The sequence below is a fragment of the Fomitopsis serialis genome (genome assembly GCF_022376445.1).
Source record: "Fomitopsis serialis strain Sig1Antser10 chromosome Unknown B0H18scaffold_125, whole genome shotgun sequence".
In the NCBI taxonomy this organism is placed as follows: domain Eukaryota; kingdom Fungi; phylum Basidiomycota; class Agaricomycetes; order Polyporales; family Fomitopsidaceae; genus Fomitopsis; species Fomitopsis serialis.
In genome coordinates, this window is record NW_025955085.1 from 20,660 (window position 1) to 41,277 (window position 20,618).

At 55.3% G+C, this 20,618-nt stretch overlaps 6 protein-coding genes across 6 annotated transcripts; 3 read left to right on the forward strand and 3 right to left on the reverse strand.

Annotated features, from left to right (window-relative positions):
* Positions 1 to 505: 505 nt before the first annotated feature.
* Positions 506 to 1,021, forward strand: B0H18DRAFT_885286 (uncharacterized protein; the record flags this gene model as incomplete). Its single annotated transcript, XM_048041064.1, has 1 exon — positions 506 to 1,021. The coding sequence occupies one exon, from the start codon at positions 506 to 508 to the stop codon at positions 1,019 to 1,021; it is 516 nt and encodes a 171-aa protein (XP_047887478.1).
* A 518-nt stretch (positions 1,022 to 1,539) lies between these two features.
* Positions 1,540 to 3,210, reverse strand: B0H18DRAFT_77405 (uncharacterized protein). The gene is made up of 6 exons (XM_048039241.1): positions 3,092 to 3,210; positions 2,801 to 3,027; positions 2,340 to 2,724; positions 1,892 to 2,275; positions 1,720 to 1,836; positions 1,540 to 1,653 (listed from the first exon to the last, which is right to left on the reverse strand). Exons 2-5 carry the CDS (start codon positions 2,950 to 2,952, stop codon positions 1,747 to 1,749), a joined length of 1,011 nt encoding a protein of 336 aa, XP_047887479.1. The 5' UTR covers positions 2,953 to 3,027; positions 3,092 to 3,210; the 3' UTR covers positions 1,540 to 1,653; positions 1,720 to 1,746.
* A 181-nt stretch (positions 3,211 to 3,391) lies between these two features.
* Positions 3,392 to 6,412, reverse strand: B0H18DRAFT_1039307 (uncharacterized protein). The gene is made up of 11 exons (XM_048030491.1): positions 6,309 to 6,412; positions 5,662 to 5,782; positions 5,194 to 5,491; positions 4,727 to 5,113; positions 4,523 to 4,675; positions 4,291 to 4,455; positions 4,179 to 4,238; positions 4,115 to 4,158; positions 3,910 to 4,056; positions 3,721 to 3,843; positions 3,392 to 3,670 (listed from the first exon to the last, which is right to left on the reverse strand). Exons 1-11 carry the CDS (start codon positions 6,313 to 6,315, stop codon positions 3,625 to 3,627), a joined length of 1,551 nt encoding a protein of 516 aa, XP_047887480.1. The 5' UTR covers positions 6,316 to 6,412; the 3' UTR covers positions 3,392 to 3,624.
* Positions 6,413 to 6,648: 236 nt separating this feature from the next.
* B0H18DRAFT_1124494 (aspartic peptidase domain-containing protein) lies at positions 6,649 to 9,762 on the forward strand (the record flags this gene model as incomplete). Its single annotated transcript, XM_048034861.1, has 15 exons — positions 6,649 to 6,873; positions 6,940 to 7,129; positions 7,188 to 7,260; positions 7,323 to 7,401; positions 7,457 to 7,553; positions 7,607 to 7,745; positions 7,800 to 7,852; positions 7,912 to 8,026; positions 8,086 to 8,201; positions 8,260 to 8,360; positions 8,420 to 8,722; positions 8,773 to 9,021; positions 9,125 to 9,155; positions 9,211 to 9,364; positions 9,417 to 9,762. 15 exons carry the CDS (start codon positions 6,649 to 6,651, stop codon positions 9,760 to 9,762), a joined length of 2,271 nt encoding a protein of 756 aa, XP_047887481.1.
* A 785-nt stretch (positions 9,763 to 10,547) lies between these two features.
* B0H18DRAFT_77721 (aspartic peptidase domain-containing protein) lies at positions 10,548 to 13,019 on the forward strand. The gene is made up of 11 exons (XM_048039243.1): positions 10,548 to 11,068; positions 11,137 to 11,326; positions 11,376 to 11,448; positions 11,516 to 11,594; positions 11,643 to 11,739; positions 11,790 to 11,925; positions 11,975 to 12,027; positions 12,089 to 12,203; positions 12,259 to 12,374; positions 12,433 to 12,539; positions 12,596 to 13,019. The coding sequence occupies exons 1-11, from the start codon at positions 10,844 to 10,846 to the stop codon at positions 12,836 to 12,838; spliced, it is 1,434 nt and encodes a 477-aa protein (XP_047887482.1). The 5' UTR covers positions 10,548 to 10,843; the 3' UTR covers positions 12,839 to 13,019.
* B0H18DRAFT_77651 (glycoside hydrolase) lies at positions 12,820 to 15,199 on the reverse strand. Its single transcript, XM_048039242.1, has 6 exons — positions 15,017 to 15,199; positions 14,761 to 14,954; positions 14,314 to 14,461; positions 13,453 to 14,253; positions 13,171 to 13,395; positions 12,820 to 13,123 (listed from the first exon to the last, which is right to left on the reverse strand). The coding sequence occupies exons 1-6, from the start codon at positions 15,168 to 15,170 to the stop codon at positions 13,044 to 13,046; spliced, it is 1,602 nt and encodes a 533-aa protein (XP_047887483.1). The 5' UTR covers positions 15,171 to 15,199; the 3' UTR covers positions 12,820 to 13,043.
* Between the last annotated feature and the right edge of the window lie 5,419 nt (positions 15,200 to 20,618).

Genomic DNA, 20,618 nt, shown 5'->3' on the forward strand with positions numbered 1-20,618 from the left:
CCCGCTGCGGCTCCTCCGTCACCATGGCCGCCCTCAAACGTCAACTCTCATGCACCAGCGGGCGCGGGTACGGTATTCGTTCCGGCCCTGTTACCTGCAATGATTCCAGTAGCGTCCCCGGTCCCCGCGTTTGCAACACTCCAGGCCTCCCCTATGGGCGCCCCACAGTGTTCCTTCTACCGCCCGCGCTTCCTCATGTTCATCCGCCAACAACACCACTGATGACCCCGTCCCCTGCAGCATGGATGCCCCACCCACACCCACATCCAAACATCCCCCCGCATGCGTTCTGGGGCTCTAACATGTTCAACGGCCCTCGGGCATGGCCGACGTCGCCGTACAGCCCGGGTGCGCTGGCGACGTTGACAGGAGGCTGGCCGCTTCCAGGTGCCTTCCCGCCTGGAGGGCTCCTGCGGCGTGGCCCCCGACGCCCAGTCGAACAAACCAGGCGGACTCGCAGATTCTACTCTGCCCATGGCTCGTTCCGAATCCGGCTGTGCCGTCCATGCCGCACGTCGCCTGGGACGTCACGCAGCACCCGACCACCGCGCGATGGGCGACTGGTCGTCATGTCTGGGTACCGCTCTCGCAGAGGTTTAACCAGGTGGCGACCTATCCCGAGGTGCGCACGCTGCATATTCACTGCGACATCGGGCTGGCTAGTGTGCGCTGGGGACCTGTCGTCATCGAGAAGAGTGGCGCCATCACTCTGGGCGACATCCTCTATGCGATCTACGACTTCTTCCAGAGGCGGATGTCGGAGGACGACGTGAACTTCGTGGCGACGCTGCGTCCGGGCAACCGCGAGCGGATGTACGAGGCGTTCTGGAGACGCTGTCGGACGGGCCACGCGCTGGATGGGTACGAGCACCAGCAGGGTATGAAGCGTGTGGACTGTCTGCAGGATCAGACAGCTTGGTGGGGAACGTGGATCACCGTCCGTCCTGACAACAGATGGCACCTCAACTTGGGCCTGCAATCTATTCACGCGAGTCCTCACTCTCGACATCGAACTCCTTGACCTTGACCTTGCTCGTTGCATCGCTCGCCGTGCTTTTGGGATTGACATTCCTTCCTTGGGTTTATGCTCTTGTTTTCCGCTTTCGTGACACTGTGTTGTCGTAACGCTCTGAAGACTGACGCTATCGTTATGCTCTGACAGTTCCACGTATCCCTGACGTCGACGCATGATTAATGAAGCGATCATGTATGTATTGTTATGATTTACGATTCATGTATTCTTAGACACCCGATGTACTCTTACTGTACAACAGACCAGGGTCGTTCGCAGCCCTTGTAATGAAACTGAAACAACACATACAATTCTGATGCGGTGTCTGGGGAGCTGTCCCAACAGCAAACTTGGAGGAACTATCCTCGAGTACAACGATTCCTGCGTTTCAGCGAATCGTCTATGGTCATGGGAGGAAGGCAGCTAATGACTAGCACTGCTCAAACATACAGCGAACGTAGGCGCCTAAGGGTCCGAAGCATCGCTGGGATCAAGCTGGGGTATATGCTATAAGATGCTTGTGCATTTCGTCAGTACCGGTGAGGATAAAGACAACATCGTGGTCAGTACCTTGCAGCATAAGTTACGACGCGGATGCCAATAAAAATAGACGGTATGATGGGTGATATTCAAGGCTGTGACTGGAGACAGTGCCATATGATCTCAGTAAGCTCAGAAACGAAGCCGTACGACGAGCAAACACTCACATAGATAGCATGTGGAACAACAAGGTGTTAGATGCTTATACCAGATGCAATGCTGATAGGAATGGTCGTGCTCAATCTGTGGAAACGACCGAACTTGACCCGGACGTATAAGAAATACTGCGATGGCAGATTCGGTCACCGTTCTGAACGCGAGGACAAATGACACACATACCTGAATCTCAACTTCATGACCAAGGCGCGCGAATTTGAATGTAGGCGGACACCGGAGTCGGAACACAGAGGTGAAGACCGTCTGTTGTTTCCACCGCCCCTTGATTCCCAAGTCGTCTATAGGAAACCACTCATCCTGAAAGCGCTCGATGTCGACAGAGCCCCATAGTGGCGATAGTGGCAGTGTGTACGTCTTGTCAAATGTTCGAGATCTGACGTGGACTCTCTGCCTTAGAAACAATTTGACTTCGCGCGGCTGGAGGGGCGGGCTAGGCCAGATTCGTTTGTCGTAGGTCCGGAGGAGGGGTCTGCTGACGGTAACGATTGAAAGTGCAAAGGGAATGGGAGCAGATAGTGGCAGTACCGGGGTGGCAGGGTACGTGAACTACGAACTCACTTAGAGCGCTTCTCTGGAAAGTGATATATGAGCAATGAAGCTGTCCACTCACTTCCAACTGAACATCCGCATGGGGACCCCAGAGCCCCTTGCGGATACGTTGCCGGGCTGTCTTCGTCGCCCATGGCCCTTGCCAGCCGCCCTTCAGTCGTATTCGGATTGGCGCACCCACGGCATCGGGCGTGACGACCTTCAACGCACACTCTACCTTCTCGTTCAGCCGGAGCATACCAGCTCGAACACCGATAGCTTCGACCTTATAGTCGACTCGTACAGTCATGCTGCTAGTTGAGACAGAGCACGAGGGAGGGACGTCGGCGGGCAACTCCAAGCTGAAGGGTATTCTCAGGAAGTGGGTTCCGGCCGGAGGGTAACGTTCCCCTCGTTTCCAGAGGGACTTGCTTTCATAGACGAGAAGAACATCTTCCTTCCCGCGGCTACGACGGCCGCGCGAAGCGCAGCTTCATTGAATTCACTCAGCTCGTAGTCGTGAGAGACGTCAAGAGGACGTACATGCGCATGAGTCCCCTCAGTTCCACTCGCACTTCAAGTAGTGGGTCGTCTCGTACCGAGCGAAAGTCCAACGCGACCGTGCCTTGAACGGGTTGTCCAGCAACACATGTGTGGTGAGCAACGAGAATGTGCAGTGGCGGCTTGGAAGTCATCGACGAAGACCCGCAGTACAAGTCGACTGATCGAGGCGCAATGGTCCAGAGTGACAAGATATATGCGGGCCGGGGCTATGGACAGCTTTCACGGTCAACTACAAACGCCACATCATATCAATCTTGATTTGACACTCACAGGGTCTAACACAGCGAATTCGCGACAGACGTTCTAGATGATCAGCATACTTACACTGCGTCTACGCATGTCATGGGTAGATGAATGTAAATAGACCAGATGTTAGCCCTTCCCATCGCAGGTCATAGGGATGGGGATGCAGCCGTGACTTCGCACAAGCAGAACCAATTCGCAGACTGCTGGTGGGCTTTATGGCAAGGCAATCAATATCATGCTTGATGCATCAGTCGGGAATCCTGTCCGTGAGAGCCAGAGGCACGATTCGCGTCAACCCGAAGCGGGAGTCTGTCGCCGAACCACTGTTCCACGACATTCACATCGGACATCGCATGGCTTTGGGGAGCGGTGGGTAGGCATGTGTTACATACAAGATCTCAGACAACAGACAGAACATCCTAAGAGCAATAAGTAGATACGTACCAGATAAGTTACAGATAAGTGACGAGAAGCGAGCACCAGACGGCGGATATGCGGAGGAGCGATCAGCGCTATCATGCGAGTAGTGGACATCGAGCATGTGGTGCTGACATGCGCTACTCCTCGTAGGGTGGAGGTTCGTCGTCGAGGCTGGCGCCGTAACTGCCCCGCAGTCAATGATGCCATCCCAGGCCAGCATGAGAATCACGTACGAAGGCAGGTCCACCGACTCGGTGTCCGAGGGTCGATTGGTCTCGAATGCAGGTGGTGGATGCCTGCGTGCGGGACGTCGAGAGGCAGAGAAGACCGCGCTATGATCGGCAGCATACATATTTCTAGGTAACGTTCACGGTCAGTATCCTGCGGAATGCCAAGCTCTCAAGAGCTCGAGGCGGACTCACTCAGGGACGTCAGCGGCCCCGAAGTTCCGTATGCGACCACTTCGTGAAACAGGTGGGCCTCTCGCTGGACTGACAGACCGTGTTGGTCGCAACGGGACGAAACCGCGTGTGGTGCCGTAGGGTCGCAAACTGTTTTCCATTAGTGCGCTGGATCATACCCGGATTGAGTAGGCGACCACATAGGCAAGACACGGACACGGCGTACATAGAATTATCCAGTAGATCCAAACTTCTTGAGTACCCATGACCCTGCGCCATTGATCAGGGACGCGGAGAGTAGCATTAGATGGTGTGATGGTCTCAGAGAGAGCACCAGGCGCAACCAGCTCCTACACGAACATGTTCTTAGTAAATGTCTAGCAATGTGCAGCGTTTGAAGACTGACATCGGTATCTCATGCTGCTGCAGACGGCCAACAAGCCCGCTACTCTCTCGATTTGCTGGTATCGGACGAGGAGGCCTTGTCTCTGGGGCAGTTATCACGCGACACAGGGGACTTGTCGAGTCGTTGTCAGTTGCACCCCCGGAACGGAGAGAAACCAGTCCCTAAACAGCCATGTCTCGTCAGTATTGCTCGCTATAATGTTTGCATTGCGTACATAGGGGGCTCGACTTGGTCGAGTCTATGACGTTGCTGTGTAGCTTCCATTGTTGCTGTTGTCGTTTCATCCACCGAGTTCCGCACTGAACCAGGGCAGATGACGACCGGTATGTTCTGGGTCAAACTGTAATGGGACCCGAAGTGGACGTTGATGCGAAGCGAATACTAGGCTCAGCTCTCAGCTCAATGCGAAGAACGACAACGTCGTGATGATACCTCAACGCAGACTTCGCCTGCCCCGGCCCGTGAGAAGGCTAATGTAGGTGCACTTGAGGGTGCAAATGACGACTTGAACGTCATCTCTTGCTTCCACTGGCCCGTCGACGCATCGCCTTCGGCAGGGATCCATTCTTTGTCAAGTGGTCCGACGTCCACGGTACCCCACAATGATTTGACGGGCGAAGTGAACACACGACTTTCGGGACCAACGCGGATGTAAACTCGCTGCTGCAATTCGGCAAGGATCTCGCGTGGGTGCGATGGCGGAGAAGGCCATATCGTACCGCCATCGTTCCGCGACATCGTCGAGCTGATGGTGACTACATGTAGCGTGAAGGGGATGCTGGACGACGCTGGAAAAGCGGGCAACGATGGATACGTCAACTACGAATGCCTGAACGTCGGCACAGAGCATATATCTGGCAGAGCTCTGAATCAACGCACGTTCAAAGTGGCATCCCCACAAGTCCATGCACTCTGCGAAATTGTTCAGCGATGGTCTTTGTCGTCCAAGGACCAGCCCAGCCTTGCGCTAGCTGCAACTCGGCCTGCGCGCCGTCCGGGTCGTTCGGAACGACAGTCACAGGGGATTCAACCCGTCCGCTTCGGATGCCCGAATGATCGGGAACGGCTTCAACAATGTAGCTGATACGGACACTGTTTCCCTCATCATTGAAGTTGAATGAGGGAGGTATACCATTGGACAGCTGGAATGCAAATCCGAACGGGACCATGAAGTGCCCGAGGAAGGGGAAGTCACCCCTCGCTTCCACAAGAAATGCCTTGATGCGTAAGAGAAACTGTATGCGTGACTGGAGGTCCATGATTGCGCTTCAAAGACCTATACTTCCGTGAGTCCGTGATGGAGCGTCATGGGGCTTGGTTAGATAGGACTGTACGTACGAGATCAGGGTGCCTTTCAAGTTGCATACACCTCTCCTACCCTCTCCTCTCCTAGTGCCCGGATATCCAGGCGCACAGTCCCTTCAACGATGCCACCAGCAGCAACATGTGTCTGCGACGAGGAAATACGGATAGCGGAGAGATACGACCCTGACATGTGGAGAGGACGACCGTCAGCGCGTCAGCACTGCAGGCGGCACTGCCAGTGGAGACGTACTTACCACTAGGTATGACTAAGTATTCCGCTATTGGGAACTTGTTGGGAACAACTGATGGATCTGATCCGGATCTGGGACCGGCGTGGCGTGAACGGGCGGCCAGACCGTCACAATGCTCAGTGCGGCGATCGTCCTCAGCCTCAGCCACCACAGCCTGCGTAGTACCACTCAGCTGGCATGAGAACAGCAGGCGCACAGCTCGCATATTCACGCTGCGCGCCCATATCGACGCTTGAAGTAATGGTTCCCGAAACTTTGCGTCCAAGCCAAGTGACTGCGACCGCTGGCAGCCGCGCGCAGGTTCAAGTGTACATTCCCCTCTTTTCCGCCCGTTCTCGCGGTAAGTAAGTTTTGCATCAGGTGGTTGTCATTGCATCGCGAGGACCTCATTTCTAGTGGCAGGATCTCTAGCGCAGCGTGTAGCAAGGTCAACACCCGGCGTAGTATGTAGTAGGCACAAGTCATTTAGACCGTATTCAGGAAGACCGTTCACTACACTGTTTTGTGTTGATGGATCAGATTCATGAGTTAGCAAGAGCGCAATTTTGACACACAGCTGCGAATAATCACGATGCAGTGGGCGCTGTCGCGAGGCCTTTTGGCGATATGCGCGCTGATCCCGCATAACAGTTATGGACACAGTGCTTTGACGGTGCTGGTACTACCGTACTATAGGTGCGCCCCGGGTCGCTGGCGGTCTTACGTTGAATGATGGCGCATCGCCGCAGCAATCCATTCGGATTCATAAGGACAGCCAACCGACTGGCATGGGCATTCCACCGCCCTGGGCGAACGACCATGTATCACCGTCTTCTGTCCTTCTCTTTCCTCGCCGCCACTGTTCTTTCCTCGGTCTTTGCTATTCATATTCCCCTTTGCAGGAACGCCGTCAGCATTCGGGATGCTAGTCCACACAGAATTTCTGTAACAAAGTCGGCGTCCTCGACCGACCTTTCTGGATTCGTCAATTATGCAAATGGTCGTTATAGTGGCAACATAACTATCGCTGGGCAGTCGCTCGAGGTATGTGCCTCCTGCAGTCCCGAATTTGAGATCGCAACTCATCATCGTTGCGCTGCCATAATACAGGTGGTCTTGGATACAGGCAGTTCGGACTTGTGGATAATCTCGGACTCTGCTTTGCCCGGCTCTGTGAACACCTCTATTCCAGCGGAACACAAGTATGGTACCGACGCCGCAAACGGCGCCTCCATTCAGGGATACATTTTCACAGCGGATGTGGAGTTCGGCGGCTTCACGATCGCACAACAGGCCTACAGTAGGTTTTGTAGCCCCTGAGATCCTTAGACTGCTCGTTGATACTTACTTGTCTCCAGTCGATGTGCCAAACTCGTCAGTGTCAAGCGGCGTGGTGGCTCCTGGCATGAGCGGGCTCATCGGTCTGAGCCCGTAAGTTTCCGTGTCCACATCTATCAAATGGGTCCGCTCACCACGGCATCTCTCTTGATTAGAGTGGCAGAGATTGGGACGGTCGCAGCCGATCTGCAGAAAGCCAATTACAACGCAAGCGGTGCAAACCCGATGCAGAACGTGAGTGAAGCTCAAAAATCGAGTAGGACCACAGCTTATAGGACCGGGACCGCAGATCTTTTACAATGACCCGAGTATCAAACCACAGTTCACTATCCTAATGTCTCGCAACGATGGCAAGGTAGAAACCTCTGGCGGTGTATTCACCATCGGTATTACCATTTCACGTTGTCCTAGTGAGTGCATTGCTAATGGTCATTGGCAGGTGACCCTGTTCCAGAACTGGCGTCTATCCAGGACGCGCCCATCTTGCCCGTCGGCCATGATGATGATGAAATCCTGGCCCAACATTGGACTGTGCACATGGATGCCATCGTCATCAACGGGCAGTCGTACAACACCAGGTAGACGTTTCGCAGGTTCTGAGGCTCAGTTGTTGACTTACTATCTCTTTGCAGCTCAAGCGGCGTCGCAAACCTTTCTGCGATCCTGGACACTGGTACACCGACTGGTAAGTAAAGCGTTGCATTCTAGCGAGGAATGTGCTAATCGACTCGCATTCACTCAAAGCACTTGTCGACCCGAGGTTCGTGGACATCATGTTCGGCGCAAACGCACAGCCCATCCAAACAGACTTCTCGGTCGTGGACTGCAACACTCAGATCAACATCTCGTTTGTGTTCGGGTGCGCCAGTCATGACAGGACCGTCGCCCACCCACTCACTCATTAGGTCAAACCAACAGCGGTATAGAGTTCCCGATTCATCCCATTGACGCGATCCAACCCGTCGCATTGGACGACAACGGTACGGTGATCTGCAGTGGTTCGTTCGGTCGACTCGAGGGCCTCCCCGACGGCTGTGAGTATTCATCGTCGTCTTGCACGCTCCTATTCCGAGATCAATTGCTGGGCACCAGTGCTACTTCTTGGAGATACCTTCCTTCGGAATGCGTATACTCTGTACAACCTCAACATCGGAAACAGCTCTCCAGTTGGACCATACGTTCAGATGCTCAGCGTGAGTGATCGCGTCCGGCGGTAGAGTACCGATCGTGTAACTGACGGCGGCTGCTCTAGACAACTGATGCTGAGGCGGCCGCGACGGAGTTCGCACAGCTGAACCAGCAGAGACTCTGCGCCTTCGCGGCGGCGCAATCGAACAGCTCGTCATCCGCGACTGTTGACCACGACGACGACGAACTGTCGGCTGCCGGCGCAGTTTCTTCTCCCTCGCCATCGTCTTCGTCTTCGTCTTCCGACGACTACTCTGCTCTCATGCGCAACTCATACATCATCATCGGGCTCATGGGTGGAGCGCTGCTGCTCTTGATCATCATTGCTGCGATGCTCGACGATTGCTGTCGCTGTGCTGGATACCTTGTATCGCGCGCCTCGGGGTAGTCAACAAGCGGAACTCGTGGGCCTTCAAGCCTGCGTTCAAGGCGTATGTTAAGTGCCCGGAAAGGTTCGACGAATACTACATCCAAGATCCCGATGCCGCGGCCAAGCGCGATTATGACAAGTGGGGAGTCATACCGGAAAGGGCGAGGTTCGTTCCTAGGGTATATAAGGTCAAGGGCAAGGTTGTCGGATGCTGGGACACCGTAGCAAGCCTGGAGCGGCCCTTATCGAACGCAGGCGGCGTCACCGGCCACTGTGAGAACTACGACGGTGGTCTTGTCTCTTGTTCAAGTTTATAGCATGCTCTTGGCAGGTATCGAGCACGCTTTCCACCCGTTGGCTCAGGACGAATATCTGGGCCCATTCACCCCCACTTTGTAGCACCTTCCCGACAAGGATGAAGTGGCGAAATGTGCGTTTGTTCTCCTTCTGTTCGTCACGCACCTCTCACCTCAGTCTTCACACAGCCATCGACCTCCGCCAGTGTTGGTTCTCCGGCGTCCACACCAACTTGAACGTGGGCGGAGGCTACCCCGACCAGGCGCTCGCCGATCTCGCCCTCGCGTGGATGATCGATCTGTGTAGCCCGTACCCCGATTTTGACCCCAAGTACATCAAAATGTGCGTCGACCTCGATCGCCAGCCTTGGAAGGTCCATAGCATGTACCGCCAGTCGCACCCGGATGGCTTCGACCGCGACTACCAGCCTCTACCGCTGGGCATGCGGGAAACTGTACTCGACGCTCGTGCAAGAAGGGCCAGACGTGGACGTGGCTATACCGCACGCCTGGCGCGTACCACAAGCCGGCAGACCGCACGAGAGAGAAGATGCACGCAAGTATGCGCGAACGATGGTTGACCCGGCCCGCGGGGCAAGACTGGCGACCACAAACGCTGAAAAGCTCCGAGCCAAAGCAGCGAGAGGATGGTCAGTGGGGGGGGTAGAGAACGCTGGCGGCAGGAAGCAGCCCAAAGAGTCATTTACCAGTGAGGTCAAGGCGAAGGAGAGCTTCGAGTGACTGCTCCGTTATGCGCCCGTCACGGAGCCACTGTCTAGAGAACATCGAATGAAAAGGATAACAAGAGCCTGGGCAGTTCCTCCCCTTCACGTTGTAGACGAACATCAATCGACTACTTATTGGTAGATGTCTGTAGATGTAGTGAGTTATCAAAATGCGGATTGACGTTGAAACGTTGAGGCGCTACTTATGCTATACTTACCGTCTGCTTATGTAATCAATCGGTCCAACACGCCTGGCCCCAGCGCGATCGTGCTCAGCCTCACCTACCACAGCCTACCACTGGCATGAGAACAGCAGATGACAGCTCGCATGCTCATGCCGCGCGCCCGTACCGACGCTCGTTGATTAGATCTTCCTCGTTGAAGTGATAGCCCAGAAGTCCAAGTTCCGAGACTTTGCTTGGTTACCCTACGTTCCGGCGAGGCGCACAAATCGCGCTGAAGTGCGCGCACGACCACCTCGCTTCGAGGTCCAAACTTTCGCATCCAACGTTCAATCCCTTCTTATCCGGCCGTTCCTGGAGTAAGCCTTCGGATCATGGATTTGTTTCTGCATTAATTGACTGTAAGTGCATCGCGAGGACCGGTACCTCATTTCTACTGGCAGGAGCTCTTAGAGATATATGAAAGTAGGGCGCACAGCTTTGATGGGCGCTGTCGCGGTGCTTGTTGGTGATCCCGCATAACTTAAAAACACTTGACGGGTGCTGTGATTGAATGACAGAACCTCTGTACAGACCCGGCGATCGCTGTCGACTTCAAGTGTCAATAAAGTTGTCCGACCTGCTGAAAGGATTGGTGTAAACTCAACATGAGGTGCGTCAACTCTGATGCTACATGTCCTGTTCTTGATGAGGCGGAAATGGACGACATGCGGGGTAAACGTGGCGGAGCGTGGGATGGCAGTTCAGTTGCTGGTTGCTACCTGCCGCAACCCGAACCCGTGTCTGACAATAGGTGCCAGCGCCGGCGGCGGATTCCGTTGAGTGATGGCCATCGCGCATCAATACATTCTGAATCCATTCATAAGGACAGCCTGCCAACTGCTATGAGCATCCCACCGCCCTGGGCGAACGACCATGTATCAACGTCTTCTGTCCCTCTCCTTCCTCGCCACTACTGTCCTTTCCTCGGCCTTTGCTATTCACATTCCCCTTCGCAGGGACGTCGTCAGCATTCGGGATGCTAGTCCACACAGAGTTTCTGTAACGAAGTCAGCGTCTTCGACCGACCTTTCTGGATTCGTCAATTATCAAGACTTTCGTTATATTGGCAACATAACCATCGCTGGACAGTCGTTCGAGGTATGTGCTCACCTGCAGCCCTGATTTTGAGATCGCAACTCACACATCGTTGCGTCACCACAATGCAGGTGATCTTGGATACCGGCAGTCCGGACTTGTGGATAGTCACGGACTCTGCTCTATCCGGCTCTGTGAACACCTCTGTTCCAGCGGAACTCAACTATGGTACCGATGCTGCGGACGGCTCTTCGATTCAGGGACACATCTTCACAGCGGACGTTGAGTTCGGCGGCTTCACTATTGCACAACAGGCCTACAGTAGGCTTTTAGACCCTTGGGCTGCTCATCCACGCTGACTTGTCTCCAGTCGATGTAGCAAACTCATCAGCGTCAAGCGGCCTGGTGGAACCAGGCATAAGCGGGCTCATAGGTCTGAGCCCGTAAGTTCCTGTGTCCACTATCAGCATATTCGTTAAATGGGCTCACCACGGCATCTCCCCCGATTAGAGTGGCAGAGGCTAGTACGATCGCAGCTGATCTGCAGGGAGCCAAGTACAACGCAAGCGGGGCAAATCCGCTGCAGAACGTGAGTAACAGGGATGTTCTAGTAGAGTCGGAGCTCATGAAACTGCAGATCTTTTACAACGATCCGAGCATCCAACCTCAGTTCACTATTCTGATGTCTCGCAACGATGGCGAGGTTGACACCAGTGGCGGTGAATTCACCATTGGTAAGACCATTTCACGACGTGGTGAGTGCACTGCTAACTGCTGTTGCCAGGTGACCCTGTTCCAGAACTGGCGTCTATCCAGGACACTCCCATCTTGCCAGTCGGCAGTGATAACGATGTCCTGGCCCAACACTGGACTGTACACATGGATGCCATCGTCATTAACGGGCAATGGTACAACACCAGGTATGATATTACTCACAGATTCTGAGGTTCCATTGTTGATTCTGTGCAGCTCAAGCGGCGTCGCAAACCTTTCTGCGATCCTGGACACAGGTACACCGACTGGTAAGTGACGCATCGCATCCTGCCGAGGAGTGCGCTGATCGCCTCGCATTCTCGACTCAAGCATATATCGATCCGAGGTTCGTGGACATCATGTACGGCGCAAACGCAAAACCCGTCGATACCGACTTCTCGGTCGTGGACTGCAACGCTCAGATCAACGTTACCCTTGTCTTCGGGTACGCTAATCATGGCATGGATGTCGCCTATTCGCTCACTAGGTCACACCGACAGTGGTATAGAGTTCCCGATTAACCCCATTGATACGATCCAACCCTACGCATTGGAGGACAATGGCACGGTGATCTGCGAGGGTGCGTTCGCTCGCCTCGAGGGCTTCCCCGACGGCTGTGAGTATTCATCGTCCCTTACGTGCTCCTATTCCGAGACTTATCGCTGGGCACCTAGCGCTGCTGCTTGGAGATACCTTCCTTCGGAATGCGTACACCCTGTACAACCTCAACATCGGAAACAGCTCTCAAGCCGATATTGGACCATACGTTCAGATGCTCAGCGTGAGTGATCGTGTTTGGTGGTAGAGTGATTTTGTGACTGACGGTGGCTGCTCTAGACAACTGATGCTGAGGCGGCCGCGACGGAGTTCGCACAGCTGAACCAGCAGAGACTCTCCGCCTTCGCCGCGGCGCAATCAAATAGCTCGTCATCCGCGGCCTCTGATGATGACGACGACGACCTTTCGGCTGCCGGCGCAGTTTCCTCTCCTCGCCGTCGTCGTCTTCCGACGACTACTCTGCTCTCATGCGCAACTCATACATCATCATCGGGCTTATGGGTGGAGCGCTGCTGCTCTTGATCATCATTGCTGCAATGCTCGTAAGCAAGGCACGAGGGAGCCCCCAGAGGTCGTACAGGCCGGTCGGCGCAGAGAAGTTCGACCATGTCCCCTTGCAACACGAGTCCTACAACGCCACTTACAAAGACTGAGACGGACAGACGAATGTATTTATTTACGATCGATGCATACTCACAGGGCCCATTTATATTGACCTCCAGTGCTGTCACTGTGCTGGATACAAGCTAGCAGCACATCTTCTCGAAGTCTCCGCGGGCCGCGCTACTCCCTGAGAGAACCCATGCTCTGCATCACATTTAGCATCGTATTATTGCACGCGGATGACGACTCACCGTACTCCCAGATGTTACTGTTACCCTTCTTATTGATGTGCTCCTGACTCCTCCTCTTCCCCCACGGACCCTTGAAGCCAAGCTCGGAGATGAAGCCGGTACGCTGTGCATGGGAAGAGATGAAGAAGAACAGCCACGCATCTTCCCATCCCTCTGTGAACCCGTCGCCGAACCGCCAATGCTCGTAGTTCCCTGGGTGCTGAGACCACCAAGAGCTGTGCGAACCTGCTCGCGATCGAGGTCGTCGGTTCTTCTCCGGATATCATGGATGATGTCACTCACCTAAAGCCACGTCTCTTGCCTGATCTCTCCGTGCGGTGCGCTCGGGATCATCTACAACCGGCCTGTTCGCTCTCAGCCCCACGGAACTCGGGAATACGTTCGCGGCAACGGCGTCTCTGAGCGACCAGCCCTTGTCTCCGTGCTGTTTCTTGTAAGTCCAGAAGAACCACCCGGCGCAATGGCGATCGTAGAGTTGCAGCTGAGCATCCACGTATTCACGTCTGGCCCTATCTTCGTCGCCTACACCTTGCAGGGAGCCCGGGTTGAGACCGCACGACCATTCGCCGACTATCATACCACAGCCTGCGCCTTCGAGCTTCTGCGCGACACGCGCGAACATCTGGGGTGCCCATTCGTTCTGGTCGGAGAGGGACCTCGCGTGCTGCGACACGGGCGTAGAGATGTCCTGCTGAGTGAAGCAGCGATACAGGTGGTGGTCCAGGACGGCGAACGGCACTCCGGAATTGCTGAGAAAGTCCGCGCACTGATCCGTCATCCAGACGTCGCCGATGTACAGTGGTATACTTGGATCGATGTTGCGGAGCGTGCGGAAGGCGTCGAGGTACCATCTCTCGAGGGAAGCGTTGTGCGGCCCGGGCTGCGGCTCGTTGAGAAGCTCGATGCCGACAACGTTGGGCAGCGGCGGGTTGTGCGAGCGAGTAAAGGCTGTGAGCTGGGAAAGCAGGACGGAGAGGACGTGGATCGTGTGAGGCATGTTATGAGGACTCGTGAAGAATGTTGGCTCCGAAGACGACCCAGAATGTGAGTCGGCATTTTGTTTGCCCGGAGCAGCGTGCAGGTCTGCAAGCACGTCATGTGAGCCTGCCTCGCTACGCCCTCAACGGTCCAGTATGAACTTACCGATGAGAACACCTAGGCCATAGCGATGCGCGGTAGCGATGGCTTTTGTGATTCTGACCCAAGCCCTGTCAAAGACATGACCGAGCTGGGCGAAGTCGGTGCCCTGCAAGACTGTTTGATCGACACCGCATAGGTGATAGAAACCAATCTGCGTGAGGTGAAGATTTTGTGAGTAAATTGAATCACATGGTTCGGCTGCCCCATGATGAAATGTGTCCACCTGCTGCGTCGCGGTGATATGAGAGTCGTGTTACGCCTCGCAGCTAAGAACACCGACAACACGCGCATCATGCCTGGCAATGCCGAGCATCGGCCCGCCATCCCGAATTGCTCTGCGCAGATCCTTCGCACCCGAACACCACCATTTCGACACATATCGTAGCAAGTCGTGTAATCTCGCAGTAGCGGGAGGCGAAAAGGAGGGGCAAAGGAAGAAAGACTGCGTACCGGCAGGCGGACAGTGTTTATGCCTCTGTCGGCAATCCACGCCCAGTCCTCTTCGGACACCCAAGTGTCCCAATGCCGCTCGAGCACCTCTTTGGCGTGGGAGCCGCGCGCAACGTCGAGATCGCTTTGCGCGGGGCCATCGGCGGAGCAGAAGGGCGCATCTGCGATCCATCGCTCGAGAACGAACCAAGAGCCTGCTCAATGGAATGATCAATCGATCGGGTTATGAGACGATACAACAGAAACGGATGCGGACCGAGATTAACTCCGCGTTGCTTTCGGTAGCGGTACAGATCGACGTCGGTAAACGACGTGGTTGGCAGCCTAGCCTGTGCTGCTGGAGATGTTTCTGGCCGTGTCTCCCCCTGTGGTCGGAGGTGCTGTTTCAGAGCATTCGCTACTTTGTGCATGCTGGTGGTGGTAGGAGGAGAAGAAGTATGTAAACCGTGTTGTACGTTCGGACAAGCCTAAAGTCACCTCGCCTTGTGACGTCATATCGCTGCCCGTCATCTGATCGCGTTGTATGCCTTCAGCCAGTCTTGCGACTGTGCGCTTGCAGGAAGGTCCAGTACCATCGCGAACGCGACAAAGCGAGATGCAATCATGTCTTGCTAATTCGCCAGACCGACTTCACGTCCGACGTGAAAATCTCGGGGGGAGAGGCGCATCTTCACCGGCAGGGCAAGTATGGCGGAAGGCCGTTCGACAGTTGCTCAGAGTGAAGCACAGACTCAGAGAGGCCTCGGTTGACTCGGAGATGCCTCACCCACTCTGCCTGCCCTACCAGCGTACAGCCTACACGTGAGTCGCCGCACGGAGAGGGGAATTTGCTGACGTACTGTCTATCACAGGGTAATGGACGCGCTGGTGAAGACTCGCGTCTTTTACGAACGGAACAGCAGCTAAAGATCCTGAATACGCATGTGTTGAGATAACCGTCGGTTTACGGTGAAGTTTGCCGTGTTCGTTGACATGAGCCAGATCGTCCACGGCGCAGCAGGCTGCAAGCACGGTGAGTAGCGGCAAGGTTCCCGCGTAAATCATCAATCCTTACCTCTCAATTGTCAGAGGCAAACTTGATGTTAGTTTATGCCTTCGACACGCTGCCTTTCAGACGACTGACAGAGACCTTGAATGATTGTGTTGGAAGTGATTTTGAAGAGAGTGCATAGTACGGTCAAAACGTGATGTCAAAGTGAAAGTTGATCCACAATGTGCCGTGTGGCCCTAACGACAGGCTCAAGACCACTGAAGTACTGCGTAGATGGTGCTGGAAACTCAAGACTAGCTGAGGTCTGCCCGGAGTGCCACTGGCTCGCTGAGGCGAGCGCTCGAGCTTGGACGCGCCCATTGACACGTCACGGTCACACCGATTCACACGTCGCATTCGCGGGAGTCACAGGCGCTGATTGGCTGTGACTGTGACTCGCTGACCCAATGCCCATGATAGAGCCAGTCGCGTCTCCTGAATCTTGCGCCTAGCGTCCACTCTCCAATCCATCTACAGCGCACTGGCCGTCACAAAAACTCGCTGCAAGCATTTAACAGGCGCATATATGCGTCAATCATGCCATCTTGGCCCCTACGGAGCTCTGGTTGAACGTCACTATCACAAGTCTTCCAGCAGTCAGCATCGCAGCCTCGCTCGCACCGTCAATGCTACGCGCAGCCCACGAGTTGCATACGTCAGGTCATCGAGTCGCTTAAGAGAATAAGCTATGGTAGTGTTTCATTGACTGTTAGTCGGAGTACGGTGAGCTCACGCGACAGCACTGTTATCTGGTCTTCCTATTGATAGTCCCGCATACCCAACGTATCACCGCCGGCACGCGGTGCATGTACGGTCGCTCGTGCGAAGATGCTGGTGTTGATTGTAGGGGTCGAGATGCGCTGAAGCCGGTCTCACGGTGAGTCTTCGGTCATTGCAAATCGTGCAAAGGAGCTGACAGTGAAGGCGTTCCAAGCCGGGTATCTGCACGTTCGTGTTTTCACCAGAACGTTATCCGACTTCTATAGAGCTCGACCGCGTCTCTTGCCAGGTGAGTCTCAGGCATATGGATCGTCAGGTCCCAATGAGGATGTTAACGATAGAGGGGGCAGGTCCATAGAATATGCCTCGTCCGGTTCACATCATCGCGCAGCACCTCAGGAAAGCTGCGACGAGTTCTACTTCGCTCGAACCATCGACTCTGGCGCTCCGCGGACGGAAATGACTCTGCAGACATGGCCAGTGTGCGCAGGCGATATGACGGTCGACGGTCAGGCAGTCTAGACTGTCCGATAGGGAGTATGGGCTAACATACAGTCTTCAAGGTCGCCCGCGCGACATGCCGCCTCAGGTAAAGAAGATTGAGCGACAACAAGTTATGTCATTCCGCCGTGCATCGGAGCTTCCACATTGACTCAATACCGGTGAGCTTCTCTGACGCAGAGGTCGATCTTCTCTCGGCTCCACGCGGACCAATCGCAAATTCGCGTGGCTTTATGCTCTCTTTTTGTCTGGACTTCGCCTCGCGGTCGGTTGCGCGTCCAGGAGGCGGACAACGCGGTGCGGTCCCTCCCAAACAAGTCTCTGCCGTTTGATCAGTTTCCTCGACGGTCCTCGGTGTCGGCACGATACCGAGGTCTGGAACGCATTGCTACGAGGGTCCCCGCTGTTCGAGGAACAGGCCGGCGTCACCACCGAGAAGCCCGTGCTTCTCCCCTTCGTGCAAGACTATGTCAGGGCAATGAGGATGTGCTATCTGCGCACGGTGTCGCGCTATCTATGCCGCATGTCCTCGACTTAGCACAGCCTGCGTCACTGCAATGCCCTTTGACCGACGAATGAGGACGAATGATAGCGTCACGAACATGATACCACTTGCTGCGTATGCCTCGTCGCGTCCGGCGAACCTCGTCTGCGTCTACAGCGATTGCATATGTATGCCCGAGAGCGGTGTATCCTCTTCAGGTTACCACCAACGTTCGTCCCGTTTGACGAGATCCTACTGCTGAGCTGCTCCATTGTTGAACGCCCTGCTTTGCCTCGGGTATTCTGCGCGCTTGCTACGGTCTAGGCTACCCCGCCCTCCGCCCTCCTCGGGTGTCCCATACCAAACCAAGCACTGCTCTCTCACCTCCGCGTCCCTGACGACATCGTCCGGGGTTCGAACGATCCCGTTCTTGCGCGCGCCCCAGAAGCGCATCAGTGCAGTCATCTCTCCGGCTTGCGTTGCGCCCTCATGTTTGCATGCTGCTCCGTTCAGTGTGTTCGTTACTGCGCTTCGTCCGTCCCTCGGTCATGTCGTACAGGTCGTCGGGGCGCGGCAGTTCGAGACCATCGGCCTCTCCGCACCCTAGAACTGCTGTCTTTGGCAGATGGAAGATGCTTTCTGATGCAGCTTGACCGACCGTGGAAAGATCCTCGCCGAATGTGATGTGTAACTCCGTACTGGCGGGATTGTCTTGAAAGGACAAGCGAGGTGACGCACAGCAGCTACGGTAGTAGCATAGCTCTGCACATGTTGTTCGAGACTGCTGTAGCGGCCGGCCATGGAGGGCCTGGATCCCCCACATCTCGTCTGTAACTGGCTGGCGCGTATGCTCTTTCGTGTGGATGGTTTAGGAGGTTGTTGTACGGTACGTGTGCTTTCCTATCCCTGCCACGTTTTCTCTGACAGTGTTCATTTAGGGCATCTATGCTGGCGATGACATTTCCGCTATGATCTGTTGTGTCATGCATCGTCCTTTTCTCGACAATGAAACTCTTGCGAACCGCTCTCATGCTCAGGAGTTACTTCGGCCTCGTGTTCGTTCAGTCTTTGTTCTTTCATGATGCGTCTCAGAGAGCTGCGGGCGTATCCTTCATGCTGTTGAACCTTGGGCTAGCTATGGTCTTTTGGTCCCTGGTCCTAAACGCCTCGGGGTACTGATAGCCGACATCGAACCTCCACCTTTTTTCAGGACAACCCTCCTTGCAACGTGTCATGGCATGCGGAGCTCCCCAGTCTTGACGAATGTTCGACTGTTCACGGTGAATCGCATCGCTGGATGACTGCGCTGGCGAACTGGTTTGTCTAGTCTGGCGGAGGAGCACTCTAGTTGAGCGTCCACCTACAGCTCGCATCTCGGCGTTCTGGTCTGTTCAGCCTCCCCCAAGTTCGTCTCAGCATGCCAGCGTGTTGGCTACCAATCACTGGCTCAAGACTGGTACGGTACAGAATGCACCCCAAGACAGGCGGTGGAGCCACGCAGCAGGATCCTTGGTCGAGGCCTGAACGTACATCTGTAGCTGGCCGATTTGTTTTCCGTGATCCTCTCTCGCGAAGGCATTCGGGTATCTCTCGCTGGCGGAGGACGCGCAGACATCGTGCTTCGAACCTTCTGGCCTGGGTGCTGCGCATGCGCTCGATCACTCTCGCTGGGATCTGTGCTGGTTTTGCCCTCGCTGTTCCCCTCCTGCGTCACGGTTCGGTTCGACGATCTGCGCTGACGCGCCTAGCCCACGGCGCTTGCTGTTCAGTCCAGGTTCAGTCAACAAATCCGACACCCGCATTCCAGTTGAGACTACAGGCGCATGATAGTTCGCAGCAGAGGTGGAGATGAGCATCACGTCCGCTGTCGGCACGGTGGGACTGCTCTAGAACCCGCCCCCCTACCGCCGAAACACCCGCTCATTCCCTGCCCCGCACTGCTTGGATCATTCTTCGAGGCGCGGGGGCTGGCGCGTCGGGATAGCTTGGCCACCGCCGCAGTAGGGGGATTCGGCGACGAGCCGCCGGTGTCTGTGTGCCGGAAGGTGCTGTCGACGGGTCCCACAACGACCAACGAGATCTCGGAATCTGCATCTCATTTGTGATGCCCGGTTCTAGGGTGCTGATCTCCACAGCCTGGACCCGTGGTTCATTTTAGTCCGGAGAAGCAGGCAAGGCATGCCATATACGTGCGCTACTTTCCCTTAACCGGGCCAACGTCCGGTGCGCTCGTATCATGTCCATGACTATGCGCCTTCCGGTCTTCCCGCCCTGGATTCTGCCGGTCTTGTCTTCGGTGCCCTTGGTCCAAGCATAGTACAATCTACGCAGCTCCTGGTGGCCAACTCAAGTCTGCAGGAGTGCGCTTTTACTGGGGCGACGAAGACGTCAGCATGACAAGACACAGTCTGCAGGTAGAGTCATGGCGCTCTTCGACACCTGGACTGGTCGTGCATCCCCCGCGTCGGTAAAGAGCCCAAACGGTACAGCGCGCTTGCCGCGCCCCCTAGAACGGGAAAACACGCCTTCGCCACGCGCCTTCTCCAGGTTCTAAGATCATTGTTAGCGGCCTAACGCCCGGTGGAGGCCCTTGTCACGCCGCCAATCACAATTATTACTGTTTTGTACATCGAATGCCAACATTTCCGCAGGAAAAGGCCTGGAAAAGACCACCTGGTCTGTGCTGTCGGCTGCCCATTGGACGCGGGGGCGTGTCGCTAAGGGTGATTGTAATACCTGCGTATCACGGAGTTTACGGCGAAGGGGCGGTCGAAGAGCAGCGGCTATGCACACGCTGTCTAGAACTGGACAGCTCGATCCAGGCCTCCCCGCACGTCCTTTCATTATTCTGGGGGTCTTTCCACGCTACCCACCGCGGTAGGCGGTGTCCAGAACTCGATGCACCAAGTCACGTAACCGTACCTGCCCCAAACGAGGTGCATTCTCTGTTCCCGTCACGTCGACTTATAAGGAGTCCCTCTCAGATCTCTCTGCTGCGTTCCCCCTGCAGCCGTTGCGAAGTAGAGTTGTTCCTTTGCTCTCTTGCAAGACCGCACCGTATCCGCCACTTGTCTTCGAACTCGTCGTCCGCCACCTCGAGGTATTATCAACACCGATCGCATT